Source organism: Lepidothrix coronata, unplaced genomic scaffold, assembly GCF_001604755.1.
Source record: "Lepidothrix coronata isolate B3197 unplaced genomic scaffold, Lepidothrix_coronata-1.0 Scaffold111, whole genome shotgun sequence".
Lineage (NCBI taxonomy): Eukaryota > Metazoa > Chordata > Aves > Passeriformes > Pipridae > Lepidothrix > Lepidothrix coronata.
The window spans coordinates 1,483,696-1,502,910 of NW_016690291.1; the positions used below are offsets into that span (position 1 = coordinate 1,483,696).

Here is a 19,215-nt window from a genome sequence, read left to right on the forward strand (position 1 = left end):
GGGGGATTTTATTAACACAGAACATCCAAAAGGGGTTGAATGTCCTCCCAGTCTGAGCCATGATATGTTTCTGACAAACCCGGTGCTTCTGAGCCATTTATGCTACTAGTTACCAGTAACATGTATGCAGTTCTGATGGACTCATGGAGATACCAGTAAAACCTCTGTGCTGCACCTGACACGCAGACAAAAACTAGCTAAACAGGCTAAAATAGTTCCCTGCCACAGGCAAAGGAGAACCTGCAGAAGGTCACGCTGCAGGTGTATGTTGGGGAAATTTGCTACAGAAGGGGTCAGGGAGGAATGCAGTAAATTCAAACATAAAAATTATGTTCACTATGTGTATAATACTCATATGCAATAGCCTTTTGCATTTGGAATACTGACTGCCTTGGAGGAGTTGGTGAAGGGTTTTCCAAGGAATGAAATTAATTTTTTAAAAGATAGAAAAAATTATACATGACTAATAAAGAGTGTAGTGATGACAGAAATTGGTTACTTGTTCATATTCCCCATGCTCCAGAGACATGACTCGGCAGTATAGATTTAACCAATTAACCAAAATTCTCTATAGCTGTAGCAACTACTCAAGCATACCTCTCCTGTTAAATCCACAGCTGAAAATAAAATCATACCTTGACATTCTTCTAAAATTCGCATCTTTGCATTTGTGCCCTTTAGTATTTCCATACAGACAGAAAAATTTATAGCAATGTGCACATTTAAATATTTATTAAAGGGCGGGGGGGGAGATGTTGGTGTTTCTTTGTTCATTTGTTCTGTTTTAAATAGGTTTGGGGGGCATGTTTATAAAGAAAAACTGAAACCTGATTTGGCAACACTGATTATAGGATCTATGAATTTAAATGAATTTGGGCAAGACTGTGTCCAAAAGGACATGACCATCTTTTCAATCTGTAGGAATTATTCAGTGAGGTAATACTAACTCTTCTGGTGCAAACACTGAAGTCTCTGCTAGTCAAATGGTAAAAGTGTAAATCATCTCAGTTTTTATTTTGAGGATTTACAGATCAGTATTATTTCACATGAGTGAAATATGGAGTTCTGTTTCTAACAGGGGCTCAAGAGTAGTCAGAAGTAGAGAGGCCAAGAGAACTGAGCTCTGTTGTTTTGTTAGCTACATCACTGGTGTTTAGCAACTACTTTAGTAGCAATAAAGATCTTGGGTAGGTTTCCCTGGGTTTTAATTCCTATTCAGTTGAAATGAATAAGTACCCTATTCTAAAGTAACCAAAACACTGGATGCAGGAATTCAGTTTCCAGCTTTTCATTCTCTCAGCAGGAAACAGTTGTTCTTTTTTTCAAATGGCTGAAAACAAAAAAGTCAGGAAAATATTCATAGATTGAAAATGTTTGAGGAAGAGAGGAAGAGAAACATTTACATATATGCATTTCCCAGTTTTGAAAATTACTTTATCAGCTCTGCTTGCACTTGCATTTCTTCCCCACTTACTGCCACTCACTAACAGTAAACTTTGTCCAATTCTGGCAGAGCCAATAGGAAAACAGTAGTACATAGCCCAGCAGATACAAACAGTGGGAAGAGAGCTTTGCCAAAAATTAAGTAAGTAAACAAATTACCTTTTTTAAGCACTGGCAAGTAACATAAGTAAAAGTTTTATGATTGATGTGTCCATGCTATAATCACACACTCTACTCTAGTACACTTGTGCGGTCTACAGCCTGCTCACTGAACAGGAAACCGCTCAGCTTCACTCTATGTTTAAAAGTTGCTGCTAACCTAAATTATTTTGTAATTGTAGAGTGGGCTAGTTGAAACTCAGATGGTTGTGCTGGTATTTCCAAAACTTTGGGCAATTCCAAGGGTGGATGCTTAGTTATAGATAAAACAAGTGTGCATTAATGCAATCTTAATGTGATCCCTGGCCACATCTTCATTGCAAAATAACTCTTGGTGTTGTTTCTGAATATTAAGTAGTTCTACTGCAATGATCTACAAATGTTACTGGACAGGCTGATACAGAGCTAAGTGGGTAAAGAGGGTCACTGTGAGACAATCAATATCAGAGTAAGGCCTAAGGTCAAGATCTATTTATATGGTTCTTTCACACCCAATATATCTCCTATATTCTCTGTGGCAGAGTAACAGCAGGATGGAAGAATACTTCATCAGGACTAGGGAAAATGTTACACTTATTTTGCTGGCTGGTAGAATTGGAAGGGAGCCATGTGCAGTGGCACAGCTGCATGCAAAAAGAGAGATTTAGCTCCTATCTCCCTATGGAAACTCATCCCTTCAACATCACACTGAATATACTAAAGTAACAATAAGGCTGTTATGATATTTATGTCTGAAATGAATGCTTGTAAAATGAGTAGCACTCTGTAACTGCACCAAACTTGGGGCTGAAAGTGAACAAAAATATAAGGTTTGACCCAAGATTGTTGAATTTCCAAATTTCCCCTGTCATTTCTCAACCGTAGTTCTTATCCTTGCAGCTTCCACTCATTCATTTAAGCTGAAATATTTGAGCACTTTTATAGAACAATGGCAATTCCTAATATTTAATGAAGTTGATTTTTTTTTCTTTGTTTATGTATTTAGATCTAGCCCAAACATATGTGAAGCAATGAATCCAGATATACATCTGAAAGGTAAAATTCCAATATTACATGAACATTGTAATATTATAAACATTAGGATGAATTGTAAGATGCCTATATACTCCAGCAGGACAAGGTTTTGCACCATACTTTTGGACCAGACGGTAAAAAAGTGACTCTGAAAATGCCTATGCAGTTCTTCTTTGCAGCATTTCCAGCTTCAGGTTTTTTTCTACTGAAGTGATTAGGAGACACTCTGTCAGGATAACAGTGTTTATTAAAACACAAGCCACAATACTTTATCGCTTCCCAACACTGGCTGAGACACCACAGTGACTAAAAAACCACTGTGCATTCATAGACTCACAGAAACCAATGGGAACAGATTTACCTTCTGCTTTCTCATTTAAAGAAGGGCTGTCACCCTTTTAAACAGGATTTTTTTAGGTCTCTATGAAAAGCAAGCAAGGTTGCCACAAAATGCACACATTGTTTTATTCCCTTGCAAATTAAAGAGAAGTTAATTTTTTCCATTTTGTCCTTTGACATCAAGCATTCTCTGTCAACTGGAAGAAACACACCCACACATATGCCATAGCAATGTAACACCTTCCTAGTGTTATAATTTATATTCTCTATTTATTAGTTTCACATAAAATGTAGCAAAGCAACAAAAAATTTTCAGACTGAATAAAATATGATCAGTTCCTATAGCTTGAGGAGACTCTAACCCATGCCAGCTCTAAGTCTTTAGATTGCAGTGAAAAAAAAAATTATGCCAGAAGGTCCAGCTGATTGCAACAACTTGCAACAAAGATTCTGTCCTCTTTCATCCCTTTACAACAACCAGTGCACTAGAAGTGAGAAAATTTGAAGATGTCCCTGCTCATTGCAGATGGGTTGGACTAGATAACCTTTAAAGGTACCTTCCAACTCCAACTATTCTATGATTCTATAATAAATTGGATGTTCCAGGGTGATCTATATATAGCAGACAGCAGAAATAGTCTCCCCCTAGATGGTGAGCCTCTGCAACAGTACCTCTTCTACTGGCTAGACAGTGTGCAGCACTTTTTATTCTGAAAGCCTGTTATGTACAGCAAGGCAGAGTGAGATATTCATCTTCACTTCCAAAATGACATTCTTAAATATCAGGAGGAGTGGTTTCTAGCTGGTTTGCACTCCTCAGATAGCATGGAGTAAATACTTGGGCATACACCTTACGTAAAAGGCACACCCACAGGAAAGCAGCACCAGTGCTGCTCCCTTCACTGGCCCTGTGCAAAGGAGGAGTAAGAAGAAAAGGAGAAGGAGGGCTGGAGTTCCTCCAAACTCCACTGATTCATTCACAACAGAATAGATTATAAACTAACTTGGGCGTCAAATTGTAAACTGGTATTGAATAGCGATACATCACCCCAAAGCCTTGGGTCAAACAGTCCCCCTTCAGCATTAAGCCATGAAATGAGTGGATAATGGCATTGATGTTTACCACTGTTATTATTTTTTTATTGTTGAGAATAAAACAACCATTTTTTTTAATTAACAGAAATAGAAAGGCTACAATTTAAAACACTGAGCAGAGATTAAAGTACTGCATGTATTAAATAAATGAACATTCAATGCCATCTGCTGGGGCATACAAAAATATGCAGTACCAGGCTTACAGAACAAGAGCAAAAAAAAATGTAAAAAGGGTGTTCAGGCAGAAGCAGTCTTCTTTCAAAACACAGTTGTAAGGGAGGGTTGTGCCTGTCCTTAGTACACTTCAGCACCAAGGTACAACCACTGGACAAGAAGTAGATTTGGTTTTAACTCTCTCCTTGACACAAAAGCCTTTCAGTGTGCAATTCTCCCCTTTTCCAAAGTATTAGAACAAGTTTTAATTATATGTTATTGATTAGTCTTAATAGAAGGACTTTCATGTCCTACTTTGGAAATCAAGCTATTACGTAGCCACAGATGCAAGATTTGTGAGGTTACAGGCAGTGTAAGAAAGGATTGCAACAGTCCAAAACAAGAGCAAGTACTGGGCAAGGTCATACCATGGCTGTTTTGCATTAAATAGTCACTGGATTAAATGTGTAAATCAGGTTAAGTGCAGAACTTGGGAGTCTCTTCTGAAGTGAACTCACTCTCCTGTTCGCCAGCTCTTTGGCCCTTGTGCTCTCCTGGCTGTACCATGAGACAACTTCGTGGGCAGACACACCACTGAGAAAAGTTTATAGCCTGATAGCTGGAGTGTTCTCAGTTTTGGGGTTTTCTTCTGCTGCTAAGGGAACAAGACACATTTCTATTCATAAAGGGATTTCCAGATCAGGATCCCCAGTCTCATCATGGTGAGCTCTCACAGTTCTGCACCAAGCAGCAAAACTCAGGAGAAAGAGAGGAGTTCAAGCACATCCTTTTTTGGGTGTTCTTGGTAGGCAGGCTTAGACGTGCTTATGGTTGTGAATTCCATTTCCACACAGCTACTTCCTCAGGCATTGTATAGGTCAACAAACTCACGGGTGGATTTGCTTAATCTCCTTTGTTTCAGTATCTCTAAAATACTGTGCAGTTGGCAGATTTTTATTCTGTTAGATAAATTATTAGTTAGTGTATCATTTTCTACAGAATGAGATCTGCTGACAGTTTTTCTCCATTTCATACAGAAACCAGAACAACTATTCCTGATAACACCTATCATTCTGTAAGTACCACACTGTTCTTTCTAAAATTTTACTTTTGTAATTGTAATTGTAAAACACTTCCTGGCATGTGTTAATCTTGTCTTGGCTATAATGCTAGTAACAGAAAATGCAATTGTCACTGTTTGCTAATGCAAAATAAAGCATGAGTATTTTGACATATGTATGAGCTAGATTGGAGAAGTGACTCACTCACTAGTCAGTTCTCCATTTATGGGCTGAATTTAAAATACACTTTTACATAAGATCATGTGAAAATAACAGGAGTGAAGTTGAACAAGTATATAAGTCATAAACCTCAAGGTTTAATATGTAAGTGATGCAGATGAAAGCCTAAAAGCCAACAGTACACATTTCAATGTCTTCCCATTTTTATCTGAACGCTGGTTTTGAGCTTCAGTTCAGATGTATAAGAGTGTAAATACCTTTTAAATCACAGAAAGACGAAAATAAAGCACAGATCTATGCTTAATAAGCAAGATGGACAAGTAAACGTTGACTAAAGAAGGTTGATGGAATCAATACTTTGACTGCTTTATATCTCACTGAAAGATTAATAATAAGAAGATGCTATATGGGATTAATATCAAATGGAAGGTAGTAATAGCACAGAGCAGAACAGGGAAAGAACAGTCAGGAGAATATTTACTTATGCTAAGGCAGTTAAGGAATTATTTGAAGAAATTTCTGAGACATTAATCGATTATCTTTGGGAACTCTCCAAGGAGTCCTGAGTTCCTAAAGTACTGAAAAAGAACAGTGGTAACATCAATTTCTTATGAGAAAGCCTGCAGAAACTACTAAACAAAGTCAATCTGAAAGGATCTTTTGGAAATAATAGGTCTGATCATGTAAAATAATTGCTAATGTGAACATGAAGAACATCTCATCAACTCCTCAAACCAAAAGTAATTTCCTTTTCAGCAGAAATATGACCACAGTAGCAAGAAAGAAAACAGTAGATGTGATATATCTTGGTTTTTGTTAGGCCTCTGACATTTCCCAGAAGACAGTCTCACAAGCAGATACCTGGAAACCTGGTCTAGATGAAAACGCATGAAGTGTTTGCACAACTGATTGAAAAAAACAGTCACCCTCAGCCTAGCTGACAGTAGTCTGCTACTGAACTAGAGAGATGTGCAGAGAAGTGCCTGAAAAGCCAGATACCCTGCAGGGGTCTCTCAAGGGTGTGGTGGTATTTTTTATGTGCTGCTACAAAAATCCTGCAATGTACTGTCAAGAACACCTCTTGGAGGTCTGATTGATGTTGTAACAAAAATGTGTACAACCTGGAGAGAGATGTGTACAATCAGGAAAGTAACACTTTCCTGATGAGGTTCAGAATCTCTTAAATTGGTTGACAACTCAGGAAAGCTTTCAAGAAGCATATTTGCTTAGTGAGAAGACTAAAAGGAAATATAATTATAGGCATTAGCATGAAAAAGGTTGAAATAAAGTGGATAGTAATCAATTGTTTTTAGCGTCCTTGGAGGGTAAAACAAATTGGTTTAAATTTTAGCACTCAAGAGAAAAAGCATGAACTGAAAGGGCAGCTAACTAGCAGAAGATGACATCTCAGTCATCTCAGATGACTCCCCGTTATTAGTGAGTTCAAGAAGAGAATAAGAAAACCATCGGGGAAGATCCAAGTGCATGATGTACCTATATTGCTGGTAGCAAAATATGACTTACAAAGACTTGGGGCACCCTCAGCTGAGTTCACTCAGCAGCAATCTCAGCTCTGCGCTGAAGGAAGCCAGCAATTGTGTTCCAGCATGTAAACAGTGAGTATGAAGGGTGGAGCAGGACTCCAGAAAATAATCTTGGACAAACCTAGTACAAGTGTATAGACACATGTAGAGACATCCTGAGTCACTCTCAGCATCATATTCTAGCACAAATTCCCCAAAACACTGCATGTTTTTATTTTAAAGTGTCACATTTGTGATGAGCTAGTTAATACATTCTTGCAAGTAACATATGTAAACAGTCAGTACAATATAAATAACACATGGATAATACTATAATGAAAGACACTATTTCAAATTATCATAAAAGTAAACACTATCATTATATTTTCAAGATCAGACAGGCAAAATTCAGAGAGACATCTAAACTGCCTCCCAAATGGCTATTTTATCAATCTAAATTTAAAAAATTTAGGTACTCAAAGCACTTGCTCAACTACTTTGCAACCCTTCAATTTCCATCAGAAAATTTCCTGTGTACCAAAATATCTAGTTATGGTAATCAGATATTTCCAAATCTGAAATCAATCTTGACCTTAATTATATTATCTGTATATCTCTTCTTCTGTCCAGAGCAATTATTTGACAATGAAGGGAAGGGCTGACTTACAGTCTTCCCCCAAGTTATCCGAGGAAGAGGATGATTACGAGACCATAAGTTCTTCCACTCTGCAGGCCATCCATGCTTTAAGAATTCTTCCTGCCAAACCTCTACAAGAATCTGAATATGCAGGTAACTTCTGTCTGTGGAAAGTGAGAAAAACCCAGACATATGTAGGAGCAGTACAAACTTAGGGTTTTCAGTGTGGATATCTTTTAGAATTAAATGGTTCAACTGAAATATAACACTGGCAGGCAGAAATAGAGAAGAGTTTTGTCTGCATCTTCAAATTCAAAAGTTACCCTTATTTCCATTAGATTATGTTAAATTAATACTTACACACGGGTTTTTTAATTTTAATATTACCCTCATGGGAGAAACTCTATTATCCCATTCCACACTGAATGTGCAAAAAACCTGACTGATAAAACTCACAACTGTTTCAGAAAAGCTCACTGCTATTTAAGCCTAGAAATTTTTAAGATGGAAAACATATTAAAGAACACATGAAACTTCCCTCCAGATGATAATTTGCAGATGAAGAAATGTACCCTTTTAAAGGTGTTCTCTGCTGCTTTCAGTAACTGTAATAAGCAATTGCTTTGTGTGTATTTCTCAGGCATTCTTAACCTTGCAGGACAGCTTCATTAATCCCCTTTTGGTTTACTAAAATGCCCAAACAAATTTAAATGCCCTAACATACAGAGCTAATTAATACCCTGTTTATGGATGTGAAATATCATCATAGCTATCCATTGCTCAAAGCCATTACAAACAATTTCTGGAGGTTTTAAATCATTAAAAAACTGGAGGGAAATCCTAGATGAGGAAGACTAGAAAACAGAAACCAAAGAAATCTGAAAATATAGGATCAATATATTATGAAAGCTTGCTCCAGTTCACATCAAAGTCAGCAAAGATTTATCTACTGATTCTTTGTGGGAGTTTGTTTGATGTCTAAACAAATAGATGGCTTTTAAAGTGAGTAAATTTACCAGTGTGTGAGCAGATCACAATCAGTCTGAACATCCAGATATCCTACATTATGTTCCAAAGACTAATTTGCACATTTTATTTGGAAATCTGAATTCCAAATACTGCTTTTGTCTTAGTTAGTAGTAAAAACTTCCAGTCAGCAGTCAGCATCTTATGTTGCTTATGTAAGACTGTCCTGAAATACCTAAAAGATGTAATTTTTGTTTTGTGAATTCAGATAAAACACATTAAATAAAAAGCTGCTTTTTTCCTGTAATCACAGTTAAGGTTAAATGCCTGCCTTAACTGTGTACCGCCTTATGAAGGCTTTTTTTTTAACCACAGTGGGGAGGTTAAGCATGAAGCTCTTATGAGGGTCATGTTTATGTCCTAATGCAGCTGCTAAAATGACATTTACATTTTGAAAAGGAAAATTTAAAATGCTATAAAAATGGCAAGACCTGATCTGAAAAGCATATTTTGAACATTAAAACCTCTTCTTCTTAAAACCTCATAGTACTGAATTACTCAGGCTTGATTTTTCTTCCTCTTTTACAGACAAACGTTGTTTAAGGCCTTCAGGTTCCACTTCCCCAATGAGCGAGCACCCATCTCAGCCCCCTCAATACTCAACTGTAAGTATAGATACTAAACCTTATTCACAAACAGATTTCCCCTTTTCTTTAATATTCTTTAAAGTGCAGTCTATTTAAAGTCTTAGCTATAAAATTCACTCGCACAAGGGCACACACATTCCTGTGAGCCGTTCCTGTTTCACTTTGCACTGATGCCTTCACCACTGACTTCACTTGTTGGCTGCAGGGATCCTCTAAAGTATTAGAGGCATCCCAGTCAGGAGCAGCAACCCTTCTACTAGACAGAGTTTCAAGGGTGATGACTAACATCACATCTTTACTTTGTTTTATTAACAGACTCACACATCTGTTCCAGAGGGGCAGAGAGTGCCATGTGTTAGAGGTAAAATAAAAAAATCTACCCATTTCTGCAAATAGAAATAGAAATTGTTACTTCCATATTTATCTTTTGTACGCAGGAAGAGACTGCAGATGATAGAATAGACAGGGTTTTCAGAACAGCAGCTGCTTTTCTAAATAATCATACTGCAAATTTTGCAATACTGTTTCAACTATCTAACATCAAAGTAATTATTTACAGAAGGAGATATCTTTTATCTCAGGAGCATCCTGTTCCTCAAGGGGTAGGAAAAAGCAGCCAATCAATTTAAAAATCAGATTTTCCTTTTCCTATATTATAAGGACATAAGGGGACAGGGGGAAGCCTATGTCTCCCAAATTCCTCCACCAAAGGCTGCAAGATCCCTGCTAAGCTTTACTGCACCTCCTCACGATCTCATGTTTTTTCATTCCCTATGCTTCTCAGACATTTCATATGAATATATTGTAAAGGCTAACCTAATAACAATTTTTAAATAGCAATATCAACTTTAGCAATTCCTACTAGGTTTACATCCTAGGGTAGTTATTTACAAAGGCTGTCTGACAATGTTCACCTACTAAGCATATGTTAATTGTGTGCTAATCACCTAGAATATACTTTTTCTCTGCTGCTTTACCTTTAACTGCAAATTTGCTTCAAAATCAAATGTACCTTTAATTTTTGTTTGTCCTGTTTTTTGTGGTGAAATCACAGACAGATTGCTATCTTATTCTTCAAGAATCTACTGAAGTGTCCAAATATTAAATACTCTAATTGATGGTTTTACTCAATCATAACATTATTTTTAAAGTAGTTTCTATACACTTTTTTTTATTTCATATACTTTGATGTAGCAGTACATCATGAAGTCAACCACTGAAGGATTAAATATCTGATTAGCTTTGAAAAGAAATATTTTTTTCTTTTACCATTTTCAAACCTTTGAGCCGTAAGCTAAATATTGTCAAAAGGACTGCAACTGCCAAGCCAAGAAAATATTATCCTTTCTGTGTTTGCTTCAACAGCTGATTTTTAGAAAGTAAGTATTGCAATTGATCAGCCAGAAAAATAACTCAAAGATTTCCATATAAAACAGAATTTGCTTTTTTTTCCCTTCTATTTCATACTATAATGCAAAACATAGATCCAAATAATTCCTACAGATTATGAGAAAGTAAACACTACAAAGTTTGAAAATTAAAGATTAGATTGACTCGTGTGTGCAAATCTTGATGTAGATTAAAAAACATCTGAAATAAGATAAATTCCAGTAAGCCAGCTTCAAAATCTGCAGAAATCAGTAAACAAGGACAGTTTGCCAGTTTATCTAAAACTTTGAATTCCACCAGGATTTAGTAGGTTGGATTTACATGCTTGTCTGCCTCCATGTGATGTGTGCTGATGTTAAGATGAACCAAAGCCAGTGCAGGCACACAAATTAAACTCTGTGGTTTGAGAATGCAACTTATAAGTATTTTTAATACATCCTGAGCAATAGTGCTTATAGAGGACGCTATTATTTTTAGATAATGACTACACTGTTAATAAACATATCTTAATGTTTATTCTCATGCCCAGTGCTATTAAGAGGCCTTGCCACAAGATGGCATAAACAGCACAGAAGAATTTTTGTCAGAGTATTTTCTAGAATTGTTAAACACTTAAAGTACCATTATTTTAGTTTGACCAAATTGTTATGGTTTCCTTAAAGGAGAGCTTGAGATATATTGCATCTCCTTTACATTAGTTAGGATTTCAGCAAGTAAAACTTAGGAGAATATTTTCAATATCAAAATCTAATGAAAATACAGTACAATTATTTTTTATTAGCAAGATGTTAATTTAAATAATCAGACATATTTTGGTAAATTTGAAAACAAAAAAGTATATTTACTTTCATTGTTTTTCAATATTTTTATTAATTTCTATAGAAAAATCAAGACAGACAAAAAATGCATCCGAAATCTGATAAGCATGTAAAATCTCTGAACAATAAATAAACAATAATTAAATTTACAATACCTGAATAAATATCACCCTCAAATATTTCATTCTGAAAGCCAGAGCAAAGAGTTCTGGAGGTAGAGCTGGGGAAGTGCAAGGAATGGGACTGGACTGCCAGTAATAATAACAATAACAGAATAAAGCTGTAACTTAATTTGTGAATTATGTGAGTAGCACCCTACTAACAATTATTAATAATTATTTTTAGGAGGAAGAATGAAAATACAGGGATACCAGGTAAGCAGAATCTCTCATCAATTAAAATTTTTATAGGTCATTTTGCCATTTAATACATTTTTAAAAGCAGGCTGCCATTTTGCTGGCACTAACTAAAGGATAAGAGAACTCATATCTGCAGTCCTACATTATCTCACTTACTTGCATTCGTGGTTTATGTAGGTGTCTTTTATTCCTCAGTGATTTTAAAATGGAATGCTAAAGCATGATATTTTGTGCTGTAGAGCACACAAACCCCTTGACTCTTAACATGGGCATGTCTACTTAATCTAACTTCTTCACATTTCTCTCTAGTCAACCAAGGAAAAAAGTTTACAGGGATTTTTGTTTCCTCTTTTCCAGGAACCTGTGCCTCCCCCACGGTAAGATCACATAAGAGATTTCCTACCTGCTGTCCCTGGGGAACTCAGTGCCAAGGAATGCTCACATCCACCTGTACTGCCCGTGATAATTAGGTGACTGGAAGTGAGCCAGCATTCTTTTACTGCCTGGCACTTTTTGGACTCTTACAGGTTCTGATGTGAAATTAGGGAGAACAAAACATGAGCTGTAAGTGTTTGTAAGGAGGATCTCAGGCCTGCATTTTCATAATCAATTTGGCTCTGCCTACAGACAAGTCAAAAACCTAGATATCTTGAATCTGGTTCAACCTACATATAAATTGCTGGGGAAAAAAAATCTTCCATCAATTTGATTGGTGCCTTAGGCTCTGTTCACTGTGATAATATTGACTTCATTCCCTCTTAAATCATTCTGCCAATGTTTTTTGCTACAAATCTAAATCACGTCCACAGAAATCAACTGGAATATTTCCACTTACTCCCACAGAAGGTGGAACAAGCTCTATTCAACAAATATATTTTACTATGATATGCCCACAAAGAAAAAATTAATTGTTTCTTGATCTTTTCAACTTCAAAAAATAACTGCTACAATTAAAACATCCTTCCAAAAGGTCATCTAGGACTTACAAGCTTATTCCTCCATGCCTACACTGACTGCCCCAAAATGTATAAAGAATTTTAAAATATGATTAGCACTACATGTTCAGATTTTACTTTAAAAATGTGAAATAGCATAAAAGGGCAGTGTAACTTCACAAACTCAAAATTATAAAAGAGCAAAAATAAGAACATTCTCAATCCATTATTCTACAATATTTCACTGTTTATTTCTTTTTGTATTATGGTGGCCAGTCCCCCCCCAGGAGCCCACAACTGAAGGGCAGTTCTGACAGGCACCATGGATGCACCTCCAGTTTTATCCAGCCAGCCTCTTTGTGCTACAGCTTCCAACCAGAGTTGGGCTGTGACTGCCTGGTCTCAGAGCATGGGCAGAGTGTGCCCACATCTGGCAGAAAACACTAGACTCATGTTACCTGTGAGTTTTCTGGGATGAAGAGCATTTTGTCCTCTCTGTCTGAAACTGCAGTGTGTTCCCTGGCTGGACCATATACACAGGCCTACCCACCCAGAAATATCCACACTGGAAAGCTGTATGTGATTGGCACATACAGATGAGGCACACAAAAGCGGTATTAAATGGCACATAACACAGTACAGTAATGTCTTGCAAATGTAAAATATTATCCAATATTACTATTGCTATTGAAGGGCCCTAAGGAGCTCCTGGATCTGAGCTTGGCTCAGCAAAATACATTGAAATGCTCTCAGAAAATTCTAGTCTCTTACTTCTAGAGCTTGAACTTACAACACAGTCCCTCCACCTCCTCTATTCCGTAATAGTTCTTCAAATTCTCCTTTGACTTCTCTAGGCCTCCAAACACACTGCCAAAGCAGTATCAGCCACTTCCTCCAGAGCCAAGGATAAGCAGCCAGTTCTTTCATAAGAGGAACACGCTCAGCCAAGCTCCCACCTTTCCAATATCAGCAAAAGTCTCAAGGTATGGTGCATTCCTCATCCTCGTTCCCTAAGAATCAAAACACTCTCCCTGGTCAAACCGCAAGACTTTACTTCCATTGCACCTCTGCTTTTACTTAAGAAATTATTCTTTAGACAGCTGTGAATAATTAAGAGAAGTGGTATTTAGTGTAATGTGACACTGGCATTTTTTTAAGAAAAAACTGACAAAATAACGGTAAAGAAGGAGTAGAAAAGTAGGCAGAACTTTCAAGAATACTTTGTTTAAGGTTTGTCCTATTTTTTTCTTAATAACATTTACAGGTCTTGCAACCACTTTTAAGCAGAAAAATTCTACTTATTTAGCACAGTTGGTGAATCAAGTGATGGGGAAGTACACTGACTGCATCAGAGATATAGGAATACATTCCACATCCCAAGGATGTGACATTCAGCAAAACAAATTACTTCTCTGTAGGCAAAATCTGGTTTCAGCCCATGAAGCCAACAAATTCAGACTATGATTCGTTTCTTGCCCTCTCTGTCTTGCACTCCTGTCATACAATGCCCATGGTCATTCAGGATCCTGACGTGGCAGTGAGGATGAGTTCTGCCAAGTCCTGAAGAACAAGCTGCTTGTGTCCAGCTGTATGACCAAGCATATGCATATGTCAGGTTTTGAGTCTGGCTGCTCTTTTCGCACAACTCGTACCTGGTCGGATGAGCGCGTACATACACTGCTCACTGTCATGTAACCATGCAGGTGTGCATGTGGTCTTGCACCGTGACCAAAATGCACGTTCTTAACAGGAGATGGTGCTCAGACACATGCTGGGAAGGGGAATGGCACAATTCCAGGGCCCACAGGGTATAATGCTCAAATGGATCCTGACAAAGACCTATTGCAGCCAGAAGCTGTGTCAATCCTGTCCGTCCTTCCTTAAATGATTTCAATTTTATTTCATCAGGATGAAATTTTGCTTCATTTTACAGAGGTGACTACAAATCACTTGGAGGGAAAATAAGCTTAAAAACCAAGGAAATAATCTTTTGCTTAAAGTTAAGCATGTACTTAATGAGTGAGCTCTAAGTATCATTCTTGGGTCGGGTTTTTTCCTGAATGGTGACTAAATTTTTTCATTGATTACGTTCCAAAAGCTGTTGGTTGCTGAGACATTTTATTACTGTGAAGTAGCTTCATATTCAGTGCAAGATCTGACATGGAGTTGCAAAGTTCCAAATCCCATGACTGATCCCCTCCCTCAGTAAAGCAGCACACAGATTGAAAGCTTTGTGAGAAATGTTATAATCTATGTTGTCAGCAGACATCAGTATGCAGAGCACTTGGATTTGAAAGGTCCTATTATAAAGCCAAATTCTGTAATATAAATACATGTCATGTCTATTGCAGTAGGGGTTTTAATCATATGAGTAAGAAAGGAGTGGCACAGCATAAGACCACACATGATATGGGGAAGGCAGCTGACAAATTTCCCGCAGGATCACTTCACTCAAAATATTTGTCCACCAACTTCAGTCCAGTTACAGCTTTGTAAGGAGAAAACATACACATGAGCTGCAGTGTGAAGGAGTTCAATGATACAGCCAGTATCTACCAGACTGTAAGCAAAGCTGTCAAACCACAGATGTGATTTAGGAGTGCAAGTTCTGTTTTTCAACAAGATTTTAAGGACGTCTAAAATTTAACACATCATTATTTATACACGCTATAAATAGCTTCATTAAAAAATAGGTATGTGCAGGATCCTGGAATACATCTTAGAAGCTTTGGTGTGATTTAAACTTTTACATGCCTGTGGTAAGCAGGCCGTGCAAGTGGCATGTCTGTTCAAGGCAGAGGCCAGCCCTGGAAGCACACCTTTAATATCAGTAAACTCTGCCATGCACCCAGTGCCCTGAATATGGGCTTTCACACATGAAGTAATGGCCCTGGAGACCAAGCTAACAAATTGTAGAAGCTAACATAAAAGCAATTATCCAAATGCAAAAGAGTTCCTCTCCTTTTCCCTAGCCTTCCTGAAACTTTGCCTGAACAGATCATTCCCAAACTTCTTGCCTCTCTGTCCCTCCATGCTGATTGATATTTTCTGCACAGACATGATGAAGAGACCCCTTCTCATAGCTGAAAAATAGCTCTCGGGGTTTTCTGTACCAGATCTTCCTTCTGTGTTCCCTCTGATTGATTTAGCAGAATAACGCACTGTCATATTTTCTCAGTTCAGGAGACAGGCTAAACAGGGCCTAAATCGCAGGGCTTTTCAAAAACTACTAGATGCTTATCCACATCTTATGTTGCTAAATAATTTGTAAAATCTGGTCCTCTGTCTCTTTTATTATGAGATACATGATGTTAAAAAGCATGAGTGTTCACCATAACCAAAACATCTAACAAAAGATGTCAGAATCAATCCTTCTCCATTTTTGGAGGGAGAATATTTCCTTCCCAGGAAAGGATGATACTCCTGTTGATCAGCCACATCAGAAGAAGGCAGAAAAATACCTAAACAATTACTTGATTCAGGACCATGAAGAACATTCTCCATTCCTCTTCCCCTGGTTTTCACCTCCTTCCTTCTACACTTTTCATTCTGCCTCTGTGTTTCATTTTTGAAACTCTTCAGTCTTCAAGGAACTTACCTCCATTTATAGCTGACTCTAAAGTGTGTAATAAGACCTTTTGCCATGAGATGAATAGTGTTAAGAAAGCTGATACTTCTCTCTCTTATTCCAAAACCTTCTCCTGCAAATAATTTATGTAAAAAAATAACCAGCCTCTGAACTTCTATAGCAGTAACAAAATCCTTCCCTTGCCAAGGGTTGTTAGTTTTCAGTGATAATGTAATCAAAGTATTTAAGTACTCAAAGTGATTTTTATTTTATGATAATTTATTTTATTTTATGATAATTAATTTTTTTGCATATTATTCTTTTTTTCCAGACATTTATCTGTTAAAGAACTAAATGAAGTAAGTATTCATCTTTGTATATATCAGGACCATAAAAACCATATACATTCCATGGCTACACAGCGTCTCTTGTAATAGTATGTTATGTAAAAGAACTAGTAGAATTATATTAGCTTTGAATCATACAATGTCTATCTTTAACCTGTGTTGCACTTTCAATACTGCTCCCTTCTGAATGGCAGGTAAGTTCCCAAAGTTGTTTCCTGAAATAAAAACATAGATATAGTGCAAACTCACCTTCCCAACTATCCACATAAAAGCATCTCTCATAACTGCCAGAGGCTGTGGATGCTTATGAACAGAGAGCAGTAGGAGAGGCATTCTCCTTCAGACAAACATAGATTCCACATAGATTTTTAAAAGCAGAAGACTGAAATTATAAGGTCATTAGAGGAGTGTAATAGCACTAATGTAAAATAAATACCTCAAAAATAGGATGACCCTTTTCAGTAAGAGAAACAAAAAGAGACAAATTTTATATCCAGATTTAACAATGCCTGTTATCCCTCAGCTCCATTTTCCCTCTCCTCCCCCACTCCTTCCCCAGGGCCAAGCTCCACTGCCAGGCTCCAGGCACCACGGAGGCATTTCTGCTCCCCGTGCACTCCTGAAGCAGCGGCTCTGAGTTCCCCTCTCTGACAACCTAGAAGGGCTCTTCCCTCCCTCTCTACACCTCCAGGCTGACCCCTTCTCCTCCCAGCTGACCCCTTATCTCCCAGCACGTGCAGTCCCACCTCCAGTGACCCCTGCACCAGCTGGCTCTGTCTAGGGGGCAGAAGCCAAGAGGCAATGCTGGGAATGCAGTTATAGGCATCTATAAAGCAGAAAGCAGTATCTTTTACACAGAGACTAGTAAAGGCAAGTGATTTTTTTTTTATTACATTTTTCAGATCCCCGTCTCTGTAAAAAAGATTTTAACAAGTTCCTTCACTTTCTACTCAGACTAAGGAAGTGAAGCAGAGGAAATGGGTTTAGCAACAAGGGAGTTTAGTTATGACAAGTGGTTTTCCCTAAAACTTATTAAGAGATACAGTCCCTACAATCATGCAGTGTTGAAGATTGTTTGTAAACTTCAGAGATAGGTTATAACTTATGGCATCTTGTGCTTCTTACAGAGGGTTTTATTTACTGCACTAACATGTTCCTACTGAATTGTTTTTGATTTTTTTTGTCATTGCAAAGAAACAGAAGAAAGGAATCTCTATACTAGTTAAGTCCAACAGTAAGCTGTAGCACTGATCTATAGACTGGTCTAGCTCTAACTTTCATATCCATTGAGTTTTCCTTCTCCACAGTTCTGACTTGGAGGCTGCCCCAAACCTTACTCCTCTCGCGGTCAGAAATTCCTTTAGTTTGAAAGATGGTTACAAAAACATGGTTTGATAACAATATTGTAATTAACACTTTAATCTGTTGTCAAGAAAGATAATATTTTGAAACAAAAAGCTTTGTCTTGTCCTAGATACTGACTCACTACAAATATGAAAACACTCCCAAGTACAATAAATATCTTACACCTGTAATTAACATTTCTGTCTAGGCACTGTACAGCGCACAAATACTGCAGCTCTTAACAGGCTCTTAGGTTGGCTGCTTCTTAAAGGAAAAATACTGTGTGTCTCCTGCCATGGAAAAGATAAAATATTCATCATTTCCCATTCATATAGATCTGAACATTTAAACAGTTTTGATGCAACATGCAGGAGGAGACGAGCGGGTCCTTATCATGATTTCAGACACTGAACAGCAGGTCAATAGATTTGAGAGGAGTGCCCTTCACCAGAACTCCAGTCTACAGGAAAAAAGGGTGCAGAGGAGCCTCTTGAAATTGGAAAGGACAAATGCAAAATCCTGCCCCAGAATGAACTAAACCCCTGGGAGACAGCTCTGCTCCAAAGGACCTGGGGACCAAAGGCTGAGCATGAGCCACTGGCATGTCCTTGGTGGCCACAAAGGCCAACAACATGTCAAGCTGTATCAACAGAAGCATAGACAAGAGATCAAGGGAAGGGACTACTCCCTTTTACTCAGTCACTCCCTAGACAACAGCTGGAGTACTGCACAAGGCTGAAGCTGACAGAGAGGAGAGGGTCAGCAGAGGGTCACCAGTGCAGCACCTGCCCTGTGAAATGAGGTTGGTGGGGCTGGCCTCCCTTCACCTAGAGAGGGGGCAGCTCTTGGGGAACCCAACAGCAGCAAGCCAGTTGCTGAAGAGAGATTATAAAGAAGGCAGAGCATGGCACTTTGTGGAAGGCACAATGGAAGTACAAGAGGCAATGATCTTGAAATGATGGTTTCAACCAGAAATAAGGAAGAAAAATTAAATATGAGGGTATTGGTACAGGTTTCCCAGAGAGGCTGTGAAATCACCGTATGTTCTGGGAGGTTTGCAATACCCAGCTGGTCAAAGGTTGAGACCACAGGTCTCATGTCACAGTTCACCATGCTTTAAGCAGAAGCTTGGGCTAGAGCTGAATGAGACTTTGAATTCCTAAGTAATGGGTAAACATTATTGGGAAAGCAACTTACATGGAAGGCTCAAAGTGCAACATCTACAGAGTGAACAATTC

At 37.9% G+C, this 19,215-nt stretch overlaps 1 protein-coding gene across 1 annotated transcript in view; it reads left to right on the forward strand.

Moving 5' to 3' along the window:
• The first annotated feature begins 5,271 nt into the window (after positions 1-5,271).
• Positions 5,272-19,215, forward strand: part of CLNK (cytokine dependent hematopoietic cell linker) — a 34,083-nt gene continuing 20,139 nt past the window's right edge. Inside the window, exons 1-8 of the mRNA XM_017824547.1 lie at positions 5,272-5,278; positions 7,598-7,757; positions 9,159-9,235; positions 9,533-9,578; positions 11,770-11,798; positions 12,141-12,160; positions 13,573-13,701; positions 16,618-16,645. Coding sequence (XP_017680036.1) covers positions 7,613-7,757; positions 9,159-9,235; positions 9,533-9,578; positions 11,770-11,798; positions 12,141-12,160; positions 13,573-13,701; positions 16,618-16,645 — 474 coding nt within the window. The 5' untranslated portion in view covers positions 5,272-5,278; positions 7,598-7,612. The remainder of the gene's footprint in view (positions 5,279-7,597; positions 7,758-9,158; positions 9,236-9,532; positions 9,579-11,769; positions 11,799-12,140; positions 12,161-13,572; positions 13,702-16,617; positions 16,646-19,215) is intronic.